The sequence below is a fragment of the Orussus abietinus genome, unplaced genomic scaffold (genome assembly GCF_000612105.2).
Source record: "Orussus abietinus isolate OABI.00-Male unplaced genomic scaffold, Oabi_2.0 scaffold943, whole genome shotgun sequence".
NCBI classification, from domain to species: Eukaryota; Metazoa; Arthropoda; class Insecta; order Hymenoptera; family Orussidae; genus Orussus; species Orussus abietinus.
Genome location: NW_019395087.1, coordinates 1 through 18,238, shown reverse-complemented (window position 1 = coordinate 18,238; position 18,238 = coordinate 1). Strand labels below are relative to the sequence as shown.

Below are 18,238 nucleotides of genomic sequence, written 5' to 3'. Positions count from 1 at the left end.
CCTGCCGGCCCGTTGCCACGAGGCGCACGCCGTCCGCCATTAGGCCCTGTCGCCAGCGCGCCCGTCTAGCCGTAAGTAGTTTAAGCCGTAGAATAAGATAATAGATTTGGATTAAGTGTAGTTAGGGTAATCGGTTAGAATTACGTAATTTAATAGAATAGCATTAGAAATAAAGAAGTTAACTAGAAAGTCCGGGTCTCGTCCTCCCCTTCCCCGTCCTTCCCATTTTCCTCGTTACAAATTGTCAAGAAATAAAACCAAATGGAATACCGGCTCTCACGCATACTCACTATGAGTGTGGCACCGACGCACACATACTCAACGCTTCGACCTGTAGCTTGGCGCTTGGCTGATCGGAACGCGCGAAGATTTTTAGGAGCGATCGCACTCACACAGATTCGCTGCATGTGAGTTCCGTACGTGACACCAGCGCGTGCCCGATGCTCCGCGCTCGTCGCTTCTCAACAACAATGTACTTTAAACTCATTGTTTTCATCTTTCGCCGAATCGTGCGATCCACGTCGTTCACGACTCGCGTATTCGGTGTTTACCTATGTATTGCAATTTTGCTAATTACCAACATTTGACTGTGAGCCGGAATATTTTCAGGACAAATGTTTTGCAATAAAATTATCAATGTAGGGGACAAATATTTCAATTGAAGGTTTCTATCATCCAAGCTCATTAATTCATTCTCAAAATGATTTTTATAATTTAAATTTTTGCAATGAATGAGATAACGGTAGCAACATGGGTAACTAAATAATAATACTAACGATAAGAAAGATTGATACTGTTATCTTATGGTACGATTTTAATTAATTTTACATTATTTATGAAAGTCACCTTATGGACGGTGAAACAAATAATGAAAAGCTGAACTCATAATAAAAAATGACATAACTGTAATGTGTTTCGTGCGATTGCTATCAACTGTAAAACGTGCTGAAAAAAATTTGCCTAAAAAACCGTACCCACCCTTCCCCTCCGTCAGGATTTGATCTTGCGACACGTACAATACACCTGACGTCATATCGACTACGCCGAACTATGTTGTTGGGTATCTCCTTCCACCTAGGTTTTTTGTGTTCCCTACGGAACATTCATAATTTTTTTATTAATTTCCGTAGCTTAAAAAAATTGTATTTACAGTATAACTCAACTCTCAAGTACCCACGTTGTAATTTTTCCTGTATCATATGCGGATGAAATAAATGAGGTAAGTGAAGGGTATAGTCAAAGAGGGTGCCATGAGTGTTCTTCCCTTACCATTAAAAGCGATCAGTGTCGGTAAGCGTAGGTAAGCCACCACCGTCAACTGCCGCATGGTATTACCATCACGAGTACGTGAGCCGCCAACGGCGACTGGTAGATGGCACCGCCATCGCGAGTGCGTGAGCCCCTATCAGAAATCGTTGCGCCCGCCCTTATGGGCAAAAACGGTGAAAGCTCACGTACACAACCAGAGAGCAGCACACGATGCGATCGCGCGACCCTGCCCGTGAGCAATCTCCTAATTCATCTCTGATATTCAATTCCATTCAATTGTATGTGATTGTATGCGAATGTGTGATGGCACTAATTTATAATAAACGTTGGTGAACATGGACCGTCATTGTTATACCTTAATTAGTACAGAGCTTTGTATAAATCCTTTGGGCAAGTAATTCCAAAGTGTTACATAAATAAACAATAATAATAATGGATAATAAAAATGAAAATCTTTCTTTTATATATATATAATGTGGCGATGTGTTGACAAGGAATTAATGTTTCTGTCACAACTTCACGTTACGTTAAGGAATAATGTTAATCTATCTTCTTGGTATATTATCGTTTGGGCCATAGTGTTTGAAGGTTAACAAATGTCAATTTGAAAAATAAAATTCAATGGTATTTTATTACTGTCGATGGAAAATTAGGGTCACTCATGTTGTTGAATACAATTATAACATAAAGATTATTATTTCCAGATTATTCATGTAAAGATATTAGCACATTTTAAAACAATGTTTAGATTTGGTAAAAACAAATGTGGAGATGTTTTGTGAAGAATGTATACCAATCTTGGCTATCGATCTCTAAATTAAAGGTAGGAAAATGATTAAAAATGCATTATATAATCTGAGAATATTAATACAATTTTAATACAATTATAGGTTGAATAGTTCATCAATTAAATGAACTGTACCTTCTAGCCATGAGATCGATATTAATTTTTATCCCAAAGAAGCTCTACCATGAGAAGTCTGGTCTGTTATTTGGGAAAGTTTGTTATGACCCAAAAGAGGAGATAAAAAAGTTTTACGTTATAGGTGTCTGCAAGTCTCGAGTTAATGTTATTAATCCAGAACGCAATGATGTGGTTGGCTACTTTTCTCGCAGTTCAGAGATATATTTTGATAAACGGCTACCTGATTGGATAAATGTTTCAATGGAACCACTATTAGTGAAACATCTGGAAACTGATAATTACAACTATCGCCTAAAAGAAGTAATAGTGGATGGACAAAATGTTTTTTCCTTCAACCCAATGATTATAATTTTTTATGATTCATGTGCATTACTTGATGCCGAATCATTATTAAGTGAGATATCTCCTGAAGATCACTTTTGTGAATTACGACAAATACTACAGAGATCAAGACGCGAGGAAGAAACTAGTAGACAGAATGGATTGTTTTGTACTTATTTTGCTAAAATATTCACCTCTTACATGTTTCTCCTTATGTTTATTATGGAGTCCACTTCCAGATTAACAAAGAGGCTATTACCTGTGTTAAAATTCTCTGCACTTGGTCTACACCTTAACGAGTGGCTGGACAGTGCCAGATGGATGATAGCTAGTGTAATACAAAACAAAGGACTTACTTTGAAAGCTGGAAACTATATAATTGCAACAATATTGGATATTTTATTAGGTATTTTACTGTTGCGGGTTCTGATGCATACCATTGGAGATACAGCAATGTCGCAGATTCTTCTAGACAATGCAGAGGTAAACATCATGTAATTCAGTTTTAAATATTAGGTTACTTTTTTTTTGTATAAATTGTATTCAAAATTTGTTTGCTTTGAATAATTAAGGGAGCAAATATCTATCAACTACGTGAAAATACTGATTTTTTTTTTATATAGGTATAGGAAAAAACAAACAAAATGTAAATACAGTTTATGCGTATTATTAACCATACTGGGTACATATTTTCATTTTACATAAAAAAAACTTTAAAGCCATTTTTCAAGCCTTGTTGCAAGGCATCACAAAAAGTTCTAATTCTTCATAGTTCATATTTTGCACACGCATTGACAGAATATACGACTAAAACAATAACTACTGAAAACTATAGAAGCAAAATTATCCAGAATGTGAGTTATCTATAAATATTTTTTTGCCAATTTTGTCATAATTTCATAAAATGACTTTAAAATTATAATGTGCTATCGGAACTAAATAAAAATGGTCATTATTGAGCAGGTACTTGTTACAATCTTTCTAAAGGCGGAGCACTCTGAAGCGGTCCGGTTGTCTATAAGTTTATGACAAATGAGGATGTACAGCAAAATATGATTCTTTATAAATATCATAACTTTCTTTTCGGTAGAATGATAAATACTTATATCAATACGTACCTAAAAGACTGGATAATAACATGTATAAAGCGTATTTAAATGTTTCACTCTTTTTTCTGCTTCTGTTGAAAAATGGGGAAGAGATATGCGCTCTTAACACTTTACCGACCGGTACCCCCTATTAATCGGTTTTGCGATAGCCGTGATTTCAATTTACTTTCAAATTCGCCGATCGGTAAAGTGTTAAAATGATATGAAAAGCGTCAAGAAATTTAATCGACGTCGACAAAATAAAATTCATCTATACGCTTTTTGGTGGTAATGCCGTTTTGAATACTCAAGTGGTAACGTAAGCTGGCGATTTCCGTTACGGATATTTATATTTATGTTGAAGTCTTTTATAGTCTACGTTGAGAATTATACGAACTGAAGCGTTCCATATGTCATTTCAATAAAGTAATGATAAGAAGATCGACGTAAAACTGTCGAAATCCCGAAAATTCATTATTTTAACGACTGTTTGGGACCAACGTCACCATCTGTGACATTTAGCTGCAACTAAATTTTTGCTCTAAAAACACGTGTTAGCCACGGGACAAGTCATCATTCCCTTGCAATCGTTGGTAAAAGTATTTTCCATATTTTCCATTTGACTCTATAATATTCCATTTCTACGGTATTTTAAATTGTTCGAGTTAGGTCTTGAAACTCTTCATTTTCAATTCTAAGTCTTCGAGAAGCGTGAAACATCGAAAACGTGCACAGACTACGCCATGTTGGTTCTAGTCTATGATAAATAAATAAATTTTTGATGAAAAATGAAAATTTGTGTTTCAGGGCCTACTTTAGGCCCTCCATATTCAAGTGGTAAAATTTGAAACGACTCGGTACACCCAGTTCGGAGAATACTTTAACCAATGATTTGACCTCTCAGATATGTACAGGGTGTCCCATGATAGATAGTAAATCTCTCAAGGGGTGCAAGAGGGTGAAATTTTGAACTACATGTTCCGTTTCCATTTTCTGCTCAGAACATTTTTCACAGAGTTATTAGTAGTTAAGATGAAGTGAAACACGTCGAAGAACTTGATCGACGTCGATAAAAAAGATTTTTCAAAATACGTTATAAATTCTACCTACATTGTCGACGTTCGTTTTTATATTGGCAGCTGTGTCGAAATATATTGGGTATTGTACCAAATGGCATAGTCCCTTGTCGTTTTCGTACATTAACCGTTTGAGTGCCAAGGAGCGATTTTACGCTTCTTCTGTGTCGCTCGAACAGCGCCAGCGTTCTAGGCTGCGAAGCCGATAACCGCGACACGCTCGGTTTCCGTCAATGCGCGACTTTACGGTTACCATTCCATTTTAGGTAAAAGTAAAAGAATGAGACAGCTGGTAGAAGAACGAATTTTAATTTCTGTCGAACATTACCGCTTACCGTATAGAGCAGAAAACAGCGCAATAGCGCTCCTTGGCACTTTTGAACAGGAAAACAGCAAAGGCACGTGGCACCCAAACGGTTAATTACAAAGAAATCGAATTAAAACTCCAGAAATCCTTTGGATTCGTGCTCTCTGGAGTCCTAATTGACTGCACAGAAACATCGTGTGCCATCTGTGATTTCTAGGTCAATTAAATTTTCACTCTAAGACCTCGTATTCCCGTCGTTTTAGCACCGAAGCGCATAAAACACTTTTTTTGCCTGTATCTCGCTCAAATGCGAGTTTATTGATTACCCGAGTGTTCTAAATTGTCGTAAAATCATCCTGATCCTTTCGTTTCTCATATCAGAGTCTTCGATAATTGTAGATTGATCGAAATATGAGCTCAACGCCATTTTGGTTCTGGCCTGGGCTAAGTTGAAAAATTTTTTCCAAAAACCCAAATTTTGAATGTGTCAAGACAATTTTTAGATGATCACGAGTCATGTGTCAAAATTTCGGACAGTTTGGTCCAATACCCTTAAAAAAAAGTGTTGTATTCGAATCGACTGATTTGAAGGGAGTTTCACTTCGCCTTAAAGATGACCAACAAGGTGACCCGCGGCCGAAGTTCGCAGGGACGCCGTAGGGCCCCTCGCTCATGCCTGATGTTCCTCCCGAAAAATGTAATTTTAATATGTCGAATTATTTAATAAATGAATAAATACATAAATAAGAATAAAAACAGTTATAAATCGATAAAATAATTAACTTAAAAATCATTCTTTAACTACATAATTAATCACTAAATTGCTGATTGATCGTTTAATTGTCCAATGAAATAATTAAGTAAGTCATACATTTATTCACTGGTTGGTTAATTAATCAATTCCTTGCTTAATTGAATGTAAGAAACATTTCATTTTTTGAGAAAGCGGGGAGGCCGATAGAAGGGTTCAAAGCAAATTTATTGTTAAATAAGCATTTAATTTTTGTAACACGAAACATTTTTGCAAAAATACATTGTTTTTTAAACAACAAATTTGCTTTGAAACGTTTTACCCGTTACCCCGCTTTCAGAAATCAAATAATCATTCACGTAATGAAATGATAAAAAAACATGATTAACAACAGTTATTCACCTATTCATTCATTTTTTACAATTAAGCAAGGAATTGATTAATTAGCCAACCAGTAAATAAATGGATAACTTAATTAATTATTGAATTGGACAATTAGTCGATCAGTCAGTAATTTATTGATTAATTGTGTAGTTAAAGAATGATTTTTAAATTAATTANTTCTTCATTCATTTATTAAATAATTTGACATATTAAAATGACATTTTTCTGGAGGAACTCAAGCATGAGCGAGGGCCCGTACGGCGCGCTGCGCCCCTGCGGACTTTGGCCGCGCGCCGCCTCGTTGGCCAATTATAACTACTAATAACTCGATGACAAATTTTCTGAGCAAAAAATGGAAAAAGAAGTTCTAGTTCAAAACTTCACTCTCTTTCACCCCTTGAGAGGTTTACAGTCTATTATGGTACACTCTGTATAGGTCGACTCTTTCATATCACCTTAATGTAATCACTTGTTACAGAAAGTTGTGGAATCCCTAAAAGGTCTAGTCGACTGGTTAATGGGAGCACCAGCAGGCCTGAAGTTGAATCATTCCTTTAATAAGATGCTGGGGAAATTTTTTCTCTATCATATACATTTATGGTGGACTTGTTTAGTATGCATGAAGCCTGTACTCGACTTTGCGTTTCAAGTTTTATTATCTTTGGGACAATTAGGAGTCACCTTTCAGATATCCATGATCGCTGATCTTTTGGCCCTTGTCAGCTTCCACAGTTACTGCATTTACGTATATGCAGCCAGGTAATGATAGAAAATGATCACCAATATTCTATCGATGAGATGTGTAATTCCTGCTAACATGAAAAATTAGATATTCTGTCTTAATCATTTAATTCAAGAAATTTGAAAATATATCGTTATAATGAAGTAATTACATAAGTAATTGATAATTAGCTTACAAAAATTATAATTTCTAAATTACACAAAATTACACGTGTCGAATTACCAGTGAAGTTCAAAATTTTGAAAAGCTGTCCTCAACAAAATTAGTAGAAAGTTCTAATGATTGATCGTAATTTTGTAAAAGAAAGTATTAGCAATTTATGGAGTTCGAGAATTCACTGAGCGAGATATCACTTTCACTGTCAAATAGATTTTTCCTGACTATTATCTAAAAAATAAAATCTAATAAAATTATGGTAAATTACAAATAATACTCAATTTTTTAAGCTTAACTGCATGAAGTCCGTTTGACTCATTTTTGTTACACTTTCGGCGCATAAACTTGTTAGAAAAAAATGTTGATTCTCTTCTAAGAGTGAAAGACTAAATGAATTATGATAATATTCTTGTAACAAACTAGATTTTAATAGAATTATCAGGATTACAGATGTTTTTCTCACATCTCTAATAGTTACGGATGAACTCATTATTGCATCAACTTCAAATGATATCTACTCATTATTAATAGTTTGTAATACCAAGTACCAGGTTGTTTGAGTTTAATACAATATTTTGTCCCAAATTTGATAAAATTTTCATTAATGTTCTCAATCCTTGAGATCAATTTTGTACATAAAATTCTTTTTGCAAAATCTCTCCTCAGTGTATCCTCTGGATATTAATTGACCATTATTTGGGTTGTAACACTGATGATTTTTACAAAATAAATTTTATCGACGGCAACAAATTTTTATAACAAGAAACATTTAGATTACCACGAGTAATTAATCTCGCCTAGAAAGTAAATTTTTCGCTCACAAGGAAACATTCCCAAGTTTCCGCCGCTGATCTTAATGATTTTCATATATATTGAAGAACACAATAATCTAAGAGACTGTTACGTCAGAGTGGTAACAAATTTTGATCCGAACACAAATCAACTTACCTGTAGTACGGAACAAACCCCCTTTTTGGCCACGAATTCAACCGTAGAGCCAGGGACTGGGGTGCACAGAGGGTCAAAGACGGAAATAAACGAGACTAGAGGTATTAACAATTAATAACATTTTATTACTAATCAAAAATTTTTAAATTTCCTATCGCGCTTCATGGCATAATCCGACACGGATTTTTAAAAACCCCTGGCACTAAAACGGTTAACAAAATCGAAATCTGGGATTCTTCACGTCTCACTACATGTGGTGTTGTACCAAAATTCAAGACCAAAATTTAAAGGCAAAAGTGAAGACCAAAATTCAAGGGTATGACTTTAATATAAAACAATCATCAATTAATTAGAATAGGACGTGATAAAAATTCTTCAGGAATCAAAACTCCAAATTATAAAGTAATCAAGAAAAAGACGATTCGAATTAAATCTCGATAAGGTATTGCGAGGAAGAATATCGTGATCGTTTAAAATCAGGAGGTGAACACTTACAGCAGTAACATTCAATGAAATATGCAAAATTCAAAGGTTGACATTAAATACAGATTCAGATGACATTCAAATTGCACAATCAAATTTTTATAATAACTTGCAGCGACAAAATATAACACTCCAGAAATTTCAATCACCTTCCATAACCGAATGTGTCAAAATTGAAATTAGATCCAGAATTATAAATTCAACATTATACGAGACTCGATTAAGTCGGACAAAACAATCTAATTCTGCAAAAATCCACAATTGAAAATCGTAAAATCTCAATCCAAAATGATATTTAGTATATTTCTCGAAATGTAAAATCTGGACAATAGAATCAGCAACGAAAGTAATACCGACAATTCGGACAGAATAACATTTAATCACAAAATAATACTAAAAACTTAAAGCATCAAAATTTAAAAAACAGAGGTAGTTTTCCCTTAATTCGGGGTCACTCAATAATAATCGAAAGAAGGGGAAATTTACACAACGGCCGACACAATAATATTTGCAAGTAGAAAAATCCGACGAGTGATACAATAAATTTCTAAATGGGATAATCAAATCACAGGTGATACGGTAATAATTGTCAATATAACATTTTAAACAGATGACACCACAATAACTGCAAATATGCGCTTTAAACGAATGACAGTAAGACAATTGGAGTAATACATGATTAGGTGAACTCTACCGAACGGATTCAAATATATAGTGGCAATTTAACCAATGCACTGATTCACCAGACTTTACTTTACTCGAGAACTGAGAAACAAATTTCAATTTATGATGCTCCAACATTCACACAGTGTAATGTTGAGAAGACTCGCAAAAAAAAGGTTAATAAACCAACAACCCTAATCACATTGGCTGAAAATGGAATCTAATACAATTGACAATAAATTATATTTTATTTCAATCAACCAAGAACAAAATGTACTCACTTAAGAGAATGAAATTTACACAAGATATAAAATTCACAGATAAACTAGGTGACATCGGAGTGGTTCACACAATTCAAACGTCGTTCGGGAAGGTTCACAGGCAATAGAATCAAACTACACAAATTCAATAACGAATAATATAGATTAATATTTAAATAGGCGCCATTCACATTAAGTAAAATTTCATACAATAATATTTACGCCCGATTAATTTTCAAACTTTCCTTCGGGTTTCACGGGTAATTAATTATGCCAGATAACTAAGAAGACTACAATATCGAATTTAAATTTCCACAAACTTGACTCTGAAAAACAAATCGACCCGTGAAGCTACTATTTAAGGAAAGGACATTTGATCGTTATAAAATCGGAAGGCTTAAGTTGAAAAATATTCCAATGCCAACCTTGGGTGACAGGAGTGTCTGGCTGGAGTATGTCAGTCCTTTATCTCTGACCTCCTAGGATTTTCACGGATAGGCTGGGTGCTACTTGTACCATGATTCCTTCCCTAATACTGCTCGTCGCCTTCTTAAAACTTCTGACACTGCTGGTTCGAAAATTCAAAACGGTGTGCGCTCCTGACCGAGCTCTAGGTTTTCCGCGGTCTCCTGAACAAGGAGTAGGGGCTAGAGGCCCTCCAAGGTAGGGTCCATTGTTTGCTGCATCTTCAGATTCCTAGAGCTCGGTAGTGCCTCCAGGATTTTGAACCTGGTGCTGACACGGGGTTTTGTGCGCGGGGGCTTTCCGACATCGCGGGGACTTCGACCTCTGCGAGCCCGTGCGCACCTGTGGAATGCCAGCTCTGCACCCTACTTTCTTCCGGTGCAGGGCTCGCTTTCCTTGAACGCGATTTTATTTAATTTAAATTTTAAATTTCTAACTAGACTACGTCGGGACGTAACAAGATACGTGTTTTTTTTTTAAATCTGCAATGATTCACATTTAACGGGTGAAAGAACCCCCTACAGTTTGGCGAAAATTCGATTTTTATATTAATTTTCGTGGAAACAGTGGAGGAATTTCGACGAAATTTGGCATAAACGTATTCTGTACAAGGGCAGTGAAAACACAATATTGTCCAGTAATGTTACACCACTTCAACGGGGTGAATTACCCTTTAGACAACATTTTTTTTGTAATATATATTAAACAAGCACTCTTACTTAAGTTCCACTTACGCCATGTGTTTGCTCACGAAAAATGAGGAAATACGTGTTTTTTGCTTTTTGCCAATAAACATTTATACATCGGTTGAAAACAATGTATCTAGGTGGTATATGCGTATATCCCGACTATCTTTATTGGATTATATCGTCACCAATTCATTGTACATAAATCGTGTAAACGTGCTAATTCCTTAAAATGTCGCTGGTTAACATAACATGCAATTATTTATAAATAAGTTAAAAAACCAGTCTAAGAGACTGGAAATTGTTTCGCAACAGATTCGATGACGATATAACCCAATAAAGATAGTCAGGATATACCCATATACCACATACACCCATTGTTTTCGACCGATGTATAAATGTTTATTGACACAAAGCAAAAAACACGTATTTCCTCATTTTTCGTGAGCACATGGCGTAAGTGGAACTTAAGTAGGAGTGCTTGTTTAGTATATATTACAAAACAAATGTCTAAAGGGTAGTTCACCCCCTTGAGATGGTGCAGCACTCCTGGACAATATTGTGTTTTCACCGTCCTCATACAGAATACGTTTGTGCCAAGTTTCGTCGAAATCCCTCCACTACTTGTACGAAGATTAATATAAAAATCGAATTTTCTCCAAACTTTAGAGGGTTGTTTCACCCGTTAAATATGGACCATTGCAGATAAAAAAGAAAACACGTGTCTCTTAGATTTTTGTGTTCTTCAATATATATGAAAATCAATAAGATCGGCGGCGGACACTTAGGAATGTTTCCTTGGCAGTGTTTGTTTCTATCGTACATATACAATTACATATAAGTATATTTCACATGTATAATACTAAATAATAATAATAATGATGATGATGATAATAATAATAATATAAAATCGTACATATGTAATTACATTATTTTCAGGCTTTTTAATCTTCAGCTGAGAGGTCTCACGGCATTGTTTAGGCTATTTTTGGGAAAAAAGAAGAATCCATTACGCGAAAGAGTAGACTCCTGTGAATATCAGCCTGATCAATTGTTTGTTGGTACATTGCTTTTCACTGTACTCCTTTTCCTCATGCCCACGACGTGGGTTTATTATTCAGTTTTCACTACGGTATATATATACTTTGTACTATATCTTATAATTAAATGGCAAAAATACCTTTTGTAACAAAAGTTGAATTACAAAATTAAATTTCATACGGTACATTCTTAATTTTTTGCAAAATAAACTAGAACAGGAATTATATAAAAAAATCCTGTAATTCATTAATAATCACGATAACATTTTTTCTGTAATTAATTTCATAATATAATAATCGTTTTCTATTTTATCAGCTTCGCTTGGTACTGATTGGTCTTGGTGGTTTTTTAACAAGACTTAAATTTTACTTGCAAGTGACGCCAGTGTATGCTTTTCTGAAGTGGCTGTTCAGATCTCGAACAACCAGGAGTAAGTATAAGAAAAGTAACTTTTATTATGAATTTGATCATAAACAATGTATAAAATAACTTGTTTAAATAATTTCCGTTTACTTACAGATTCTGTGAACATTGAAATACTCAACTATAACAAAGGAGGCCCAATTACATTAACAATGTCTACAGTAGTTTCCCCTTGGGGTGAAACTTGGAAGCGTTGTATTCCTGACACCGTTACTTGTCATATGCCCATTGAGTGGGCTTCGATAATCAACGACGTTTTATGGGGTCACTTACTTTATCCCCTATAAAGACTTTACGAAATCGATCTCTATTATATCAGAAGAATTACATTATTTTCTAGAGACTCTACGAAGCCGACCTTGTCACAATTATATCAAAAGAATTGCAAGTATTTGTACAGAATCAATATTTTATTTATTAAAATCAATTTCCATCGATGTGTGAAATTATTTTACTCCCGTTGACATTTTTCCTTAGATCTTCTTCATAATTACAGATGTACACATTATTTTTGCATATTGCAATATTTCACAAATTTAATAGCATAACTTTTCATTTAACATTGACATCGATGTAGAACATTTCATACAGTATATGCAATGTTATGATTAATATTCTTGGTCACCTTTTTAATAGCCTAAATAAGATAATAATTTCTTAAATCTGTTATTTATGTGTTGGTAAAGAATAGTTTTACTTTTGGTTTTATTACCAGATTTAAAATATTTGATTTATATAATAAAAAATTGTCAATAGAATGATCACCATTAACGTGTGATGTTGAATTAATGAATTAATGTAAAAAAAAACTTAGATTTTCCCTGTATAATAATTAATATAAATTGCATATTGTTCGGAATTAAAAGCGTCTTGTTTTGTAAAGTTATTTTGAATCCAAGTAGCATTTTTGTACTATGTGATCATGTAAACAATACAACTAATTAACCGCAATTCATTAAATACTCCAATATTTCTATTCAGAAGTTTCATGGAGTTATGCAATTTCATATGAATAATAAAAATGCATAATTCCGTCACATATTGTATAAAACATTTAGAATTAGATAAATTATTCTTGTAGCATTCTCGTTACTTAAATAAAGTCAATGTAAACTATTTACTGATATGTCTGAATTAAGTATTATATTAAGGCTTTCTATCTAAACTAATTATAACGTTCAGCTTTTATAAACTCTTTCATTCCCTGACATTCAATTAATTTGACTTTTACCACCGCATTATTATCCAAGGATATGATAGAAAAGTACACATACTTACTGTAACATATTAGAAAAATTCAACTGTATTTTATCATTACCGATTTTAAACAGATTTCTTAATTTATTTATCATAGAAATGAATTATATTCTCCCTATTTACAACGATTCGACTGTGGGAATTTTAATCTTTTAAACCCTCTATAAAGCACATAATATTATTGTTACAATTGTGTTCTACGTCATTACTTTCTTTAATGCATACATTATCATAATTACAAATTGACTAAATATCAATTGAATATAGTAGAATTTGTTGCACACTCTCAGAGAACAAGTAATGGCATTGTAGATATTTTTTTCAATGCTTAGTAAGGAATAGACAGAAGAATAATAGATAAGCGTTAATTTATTTATATCATCCTTTAATGATTAACTTCTCGTTTTGTGTCCTCCAAGCATTGATCCATGTCTCTATCAAATAGTCTATCTATGTCGTTCTCTTCTCTCAACATTAAGAAGTAGATCAAGAAGACAGCGACACTCACAGTTACTACATGGCTTTGGTACCAAAGTGTATCGTCGTCTACATTTCGTAAACTATGTTTGGCTTCCCAAGTTGCAGCCTCGGATGTTGAGTATTTTATAGGAGCATCCAAATCTTCATCGTTACATGTATCTTTCTTTATGGTGGTTCCATTCGACAGGCATCTAACAGTTAGGTCCCTAGAATACATACAAACAATTAAATCATAGTAAATACAAAATAGTACCGGTAAAGTTACATGCTTAAAAAAATGATGTATACGAAGGGTGAGGAATAATGTTATTTTGCTAAAATACATATGCTTCATATTAGGAGCCAAGAAAGCACTCGCAGTCGTTTTTTATCAACTTGTTTTACTTAAATTTCTGTCTAGTTCCTTTTTATCTAGAGTTGTAACTAACATCTAATTTTGTTTTTACTGTATGCAAAAATACTGCATCATTTAGACATTTTTTTTCGCTTTGGCTTTCAGTATAAGCATTTTTATTACATCAGTAGAGTTCTAACGAATATTATGATTTGCTTTCGCCTTATGTGAAACTTTTATATTATTTGGACTTTCGCAATAGAATTTTTCTTCGTTTACTTGTATTTTTGTTTTTAGTATAAGTACTTTCGTTATAACCTTGTCTTTATCATATATTAATGTTTCATAGAAAATAACATTTGCAATAGATAAGCACTGCGTTTTCTGCCACCTTATATAGGGTATGCAATAAATGGTTCCCAGACGGCCGTTTCTTCTATGACTTACTTTACTTTACTATCACTGCTCAGCTCCCTGTTTATTAAAAGTGAAGATGTATAGCCTGTGTTTACCAGTACGGAAAAAGCTGTTCAATGGTGAAAAGCTTATCTAATTCGGTTAAGAAGTTTTTATGATTACCTCAAATTTACAAACTTTCCCTCTTTAATATATGAATTGTATACAAGTATATTAGTATTAAGATTAGTATGAATTATGGAAGTACAGAAGTTTTGAAGTATAGATAAATAAGTCTACTGAAGGTGATATGAAAGTCAGCCTATACATATAAGGAATCAAATTGTTGGTGAAAGTATTCTCCGAATTGGACGTACCGATTCGTTTCAAATTTTACTACGTGAATATGGAGGCTCTCAAGTAGGTCCTGACATTCACAAAATTTCATTTTTCATAAAAAATGTATTTATCATGGACTAGAACCAACATGGCGTGGTCTGTGCACGTTTTCGATGTTTTACGCTTCTTGGAGGCTTAGAATAAAAAATGAAGAGTTTCAGGACCTAGCTTGAATACTTTAGAATACCGTAGACATGGAATATTACAGAGTCAAATGGGAAAATATGGAAAATACTTTCACCAACGATTGCAAGGGAATGCTGACTTGTCCCGTGGCTAACACGTGTTTTTAGAACAAAAATTTAGTTGCAGCTAAATGTCACAGATGGCGACGTTGGTCCTAAACAGTCGTTAGAATAATGAATTCACAGGATTTTGAAAGTTTTATATTAATCTCTTTATCATTACTTTACTGAAAATGACACATGAAACGCTTCAGGTAGTATAATTCTCAACATAGCTGTAAAAGACTTCAACATAAAGGTAAATGTCGGTAATGTGGCGCGCCAGTTTATATTACCACTTAAGTATTCAAAATGACATTATCACCAAAAAGGGTATAGATGAATTTTAATTTAATTATCGACCTTGATTAAATTTCTCAGTGCCTTTTATATCATCTGAAGTGTTCTTACTCTAAAACCCAATAAAACATACGTCAATTAATACATTTTGTTGAGGAAAATTACTCTACCACCACTCATGATTGTTGCAAATTTAGTACAGCCACTTAATTCACTGAAGAAATGAAATGAAAATTCAATGAAGAAATCACTTTAAATAACTTTAGAATGTAGGTTTCCTTTTATTCCTTTCAACAGCTAAATAAAACGTAATCATTTTTAGAAAATATTTACTTTCACATTGAGTTTACCACAATTTCACTGACTTTCACTAAAAATTTCAGTAATCAATTTATTTCACATAAATCAAACTAGGAGAAATAGAATGGTACCATATTATAAGATTAGTTAAAGTGAACTTTTCACTTAATTTTTAGTGAATCAAGCGACTATACTGAACTACTAATTTTAAGTGGCGTTACTGAATTCATTTCATTGAAATGTGATGATTGATATACATATCATTGTGCTTTAAAACATGGATGTTACTGCAATTTGACCTAATTATTAAAAAAAAAAAAGCAGAAAACTCAATTATTACAATAATATTGACCCTAAAATTACTATTTGAGAAAACCAAAATACATGTATAAAAAAGTGATTCTTAGTAAACTTTGACAATTACTTGATGTTAACTAATGCTTTATGGTAACATTTATTGCAAATTATGGTCTCGTCGTATATGACAAAATTAAAAATTAGTTTTAGCAGTGCATTACAATGTATGGAAGCTAACAATTGTAATAATCCTTTGATTGCGAGTGCCTATTGTAATTTTTGTTTCAATCAATAATACAAACTGAATCGTCTACATTTGCTTCTGAAAATGTCAATTTATTCGAGCCAAAACATAGCAAACAGGGATCTTTCGAAGAAGAAAAAAAAAAGAGAATTGCACAACATTCACGATTACAGATCAGTCAGACACAAGCCAATAATGTGCGCATTTCGACAAATTAATAGAATTGTACTGTAACTTTACTACCTTATTTATATTTCGGAAATCATTACCTGTGAGTTAACTGAATGGCATTTTTATACTGATTCTTGAGAAATCCTAACCTCCTTAGTGCCATTTTTATGGTTGGTTGGTTGATTGCGGTGGTGGCGCTTTACCTGGCCTACAGCAAAGAATACAGATGTCTCCATAGAAGCCCAGAAAGATACGGGCCTCTGATGCCCGAAAAAGTTGGCTAACATAACTAAAATGTTAGCCAACTGCATGATGGCGCAGCGGTCGCTTCCACCCCTCTCCCCCTACCATTTTCTATCTCATGTTCTCTCATTATGTTGGAAATACATTCTCTCTTCGTCTTACTCACACTGTCTACCGGGCCTCACCCACTCTTCTCGGAGAAACTCCGCCTCCTTCTGTACATCTCTCTTTCTTCCGTGGTGTCGAATACAGTTGACTGACACATGCGTTCTCTCCCTTACAGATCGTCCATTCCCACTCTTCTCGGAGAAACCCCGCCTCCTTCTGCACATCTCTCTTTCTCCCGTGGTGTCGAATACAGTTGGCTAACACATGCGTTCTCTGTCTTACAGACTCCATTCCCCTTCCATGTACATACATACCCCTGCCAGATTCTATGTGCATCTCTTTTTCTCTACCACGTAGGATACGTTGGCTAACACGTGCGTTCTCTCTCTAACAGATCGTCCGTTCCCCCTTCCATGTACAGTGACGGGCATGAATGCTGTCTCTTCCTGTACTTGCCGTACCATATGCATAAGGGGACATTCATGTCCGTCAGTGTACCTCTTTCGTCATTCTATGTGTATCTCTTTTTCTCTACCAGGAAGAATACGTTGGCTAACACGTGCGTTCTTCCTCTTATAGACGTTTTCCCTTTCTATGTATCTCTCTGCTGGCGGGAAGCTCCCATCATTCTATGCGTGACTCCAGCACACAGGATGCGTTGGCTACACATATGTTCTTTTTCTCACAGACGCCGTTCCCCTTCCATGTATATCACGGCGGGCAGAATCCCGCCGTTTTATGCATGTCTTTCTTTCTCTCGTCACCTAGAATACATGGGCTAACACATGCGTTCTCATTCTCACAGCGTCCGTCCCGTTCCACATACGTCAGGGCGGGCAGAATCCCGCCGTTTATGCATGCTTTCTTTCTCCCACCATCTAGCATACACACATGCGTTCTCTTTCTCGGCATCATCCCTTTCTTGCCGACGCAGATCAGCTGTTTCTATACAATTTGGTAATTTATATTATTATGAGAAAAGTGCTAAATTTCAAAGGCTTTTTTTCACAAATTCCTGACAGATGAGACCTATTGTTTTAACAAATAGTTTTGTCTATTGAAGAATACAAAATAATGAAGTACGGCGAAAATCGGGAACAACCGTCTCGTACTCTCCTGTAAATTACATGTGCTGCAAAGCGTAGGATTGTTCAATCTTCAATAATTATATTATATCAAGATATAATGAGTGAGAAATGTACACTGGCCGACATGAATGCCTTTCCATCATGCATTGCCATTTCCATGTTTGCAGAGAAGGCATTCGTGTCCTCCGCAGTACGAATCGACATACAAGTCAACGGGCAGCTATAGAGCCCTTGGTAGTATCTCGGATCTAAATCTGTTTTTTGCCCCGGCTTGAGACGCAGAGTGTGGAGAAGCGGACCTTAAGGCGGGGGGGGAGGTACACTGGACTCCATCGATGGCTTGCACCTGGTCCGCACTGCCCTCTCCGGCCGCGCAGCGTACTAGCGGCGGGAGCAGCGCGGAATTCGA

The 18,238-nt window shown here is 34.8% G+C and overlaps 2 protein-coding genes across 4 annotated transcripts; one reads left to right on the top strand and one right to left on the bottom strand.

Moving 5' to 3' along the window:
• The first annotated feature begins 1,488 nt into the window (after positions 1–1,488).
• LOC105699002 (phosphatidylinositol N-acetylglucosaminyltransferase subunit Q) lies at positions 1,489–12,425 on the top strand. Of its 2 annotated transcripts, none has more exons than XM_012423680.1 (7): positions 1,489–1,501; positions 1,974–2,092; positions 2,160–2,998; positions 6,600–6,880; positions 11,464–11,656; positions 11,881–11,995; positions 12,085–12,275. In XM_012423680.1, exons 3-7 carry the CDS (start codon positions 2,201–2,203, stop codon positions 12,273–12,275), a joined length of 1,578 nt encoding a protein of 525 aa, XP_012279103.1. In that variant the 5' UTR covers positions 1,489–1,501; positions 1,974–2,092; positions 2,160–2,200. The 2 variants fall into 2 exon arrangements, with proteins under 2 accessions (XP_012279103.1, XP_012279104.1); XM_012423681.1 differs by lacking the exon at positions 1,489–1,501 and adding an exon at positions 1,667–1,893 and having other exon boundaries at positions 12,085–12,425.
• Positions 12,426–13,262: 837 nt separating this feature from the next.
• LOC105699003 lies at positions 13,263–17,249 on the bottom strand. 2 transcript variants are annotated; one of them, XM_012423682.2, is made up of 3 exons: positions 16,800–17,249; positions 16,489–16,598; positions 13,263–13,931 (listed from the first exon to the last, which is right to left on the bottom strand). In XM_012423682.2, the coding sequence occupies exons 2-3, from the start codon at positions 16,551–16,553 to the stop codon at positions 13,631–13,633; spliced, it is 366 nt and encodes a 121-aa protein (XP_012279105.1). In that variant the 5' UTR covers positions 16,554–16,598; positions 16,800–17,249; the 3' UTR covers positions 13,263–13,630. The 2 variants fall into 2 exon arrangements, with proteins under 2 accessions (XP_012279105.1, XP_012279106.1); XM_012423683.2 differs by having other exon boundaries at positions 16,819–17,249.
• Between the last annotated feature and the right edge of the window lie 989 nt (positions 17,250–18,238).

Coding starts and splice junctions, on each gene's coding strand:
- LOC105699002 (XM_012423681.1), top strand. CDS start 2,201: ATGAGATCGATATTAATTTTTATCCCAAAGAAGCTCTACCATGAGAAG. Junction 6,881..11,463: donor ATTTACGTATATGCAGCCAG/GTAATGATAGAA, acceptor CATTATTTTCAG/GCTTTTTAATCTTCAGCTGA. Junction 11,996..12,084: donor CAGATCTCGAACAACCAGGA/GTAAGTATAAGA, acceptor GTTTACTTACAG/ATTCTGTGAACATTGAAATA.
- LOC105699003 (XM_012423682.2), bottom strand. CDS start 16,553: ATGGCACTAAGGAGGTTAGGATTTCTCAAGAATCAGTATAAAAATGCC. Junction 13,932..16,488: donor GCCATTCAGTTAACTCACAG/GTAATGATTTCC, acceptor TATGTATTCTAG/GGACCTAACTGTTAGATGCC.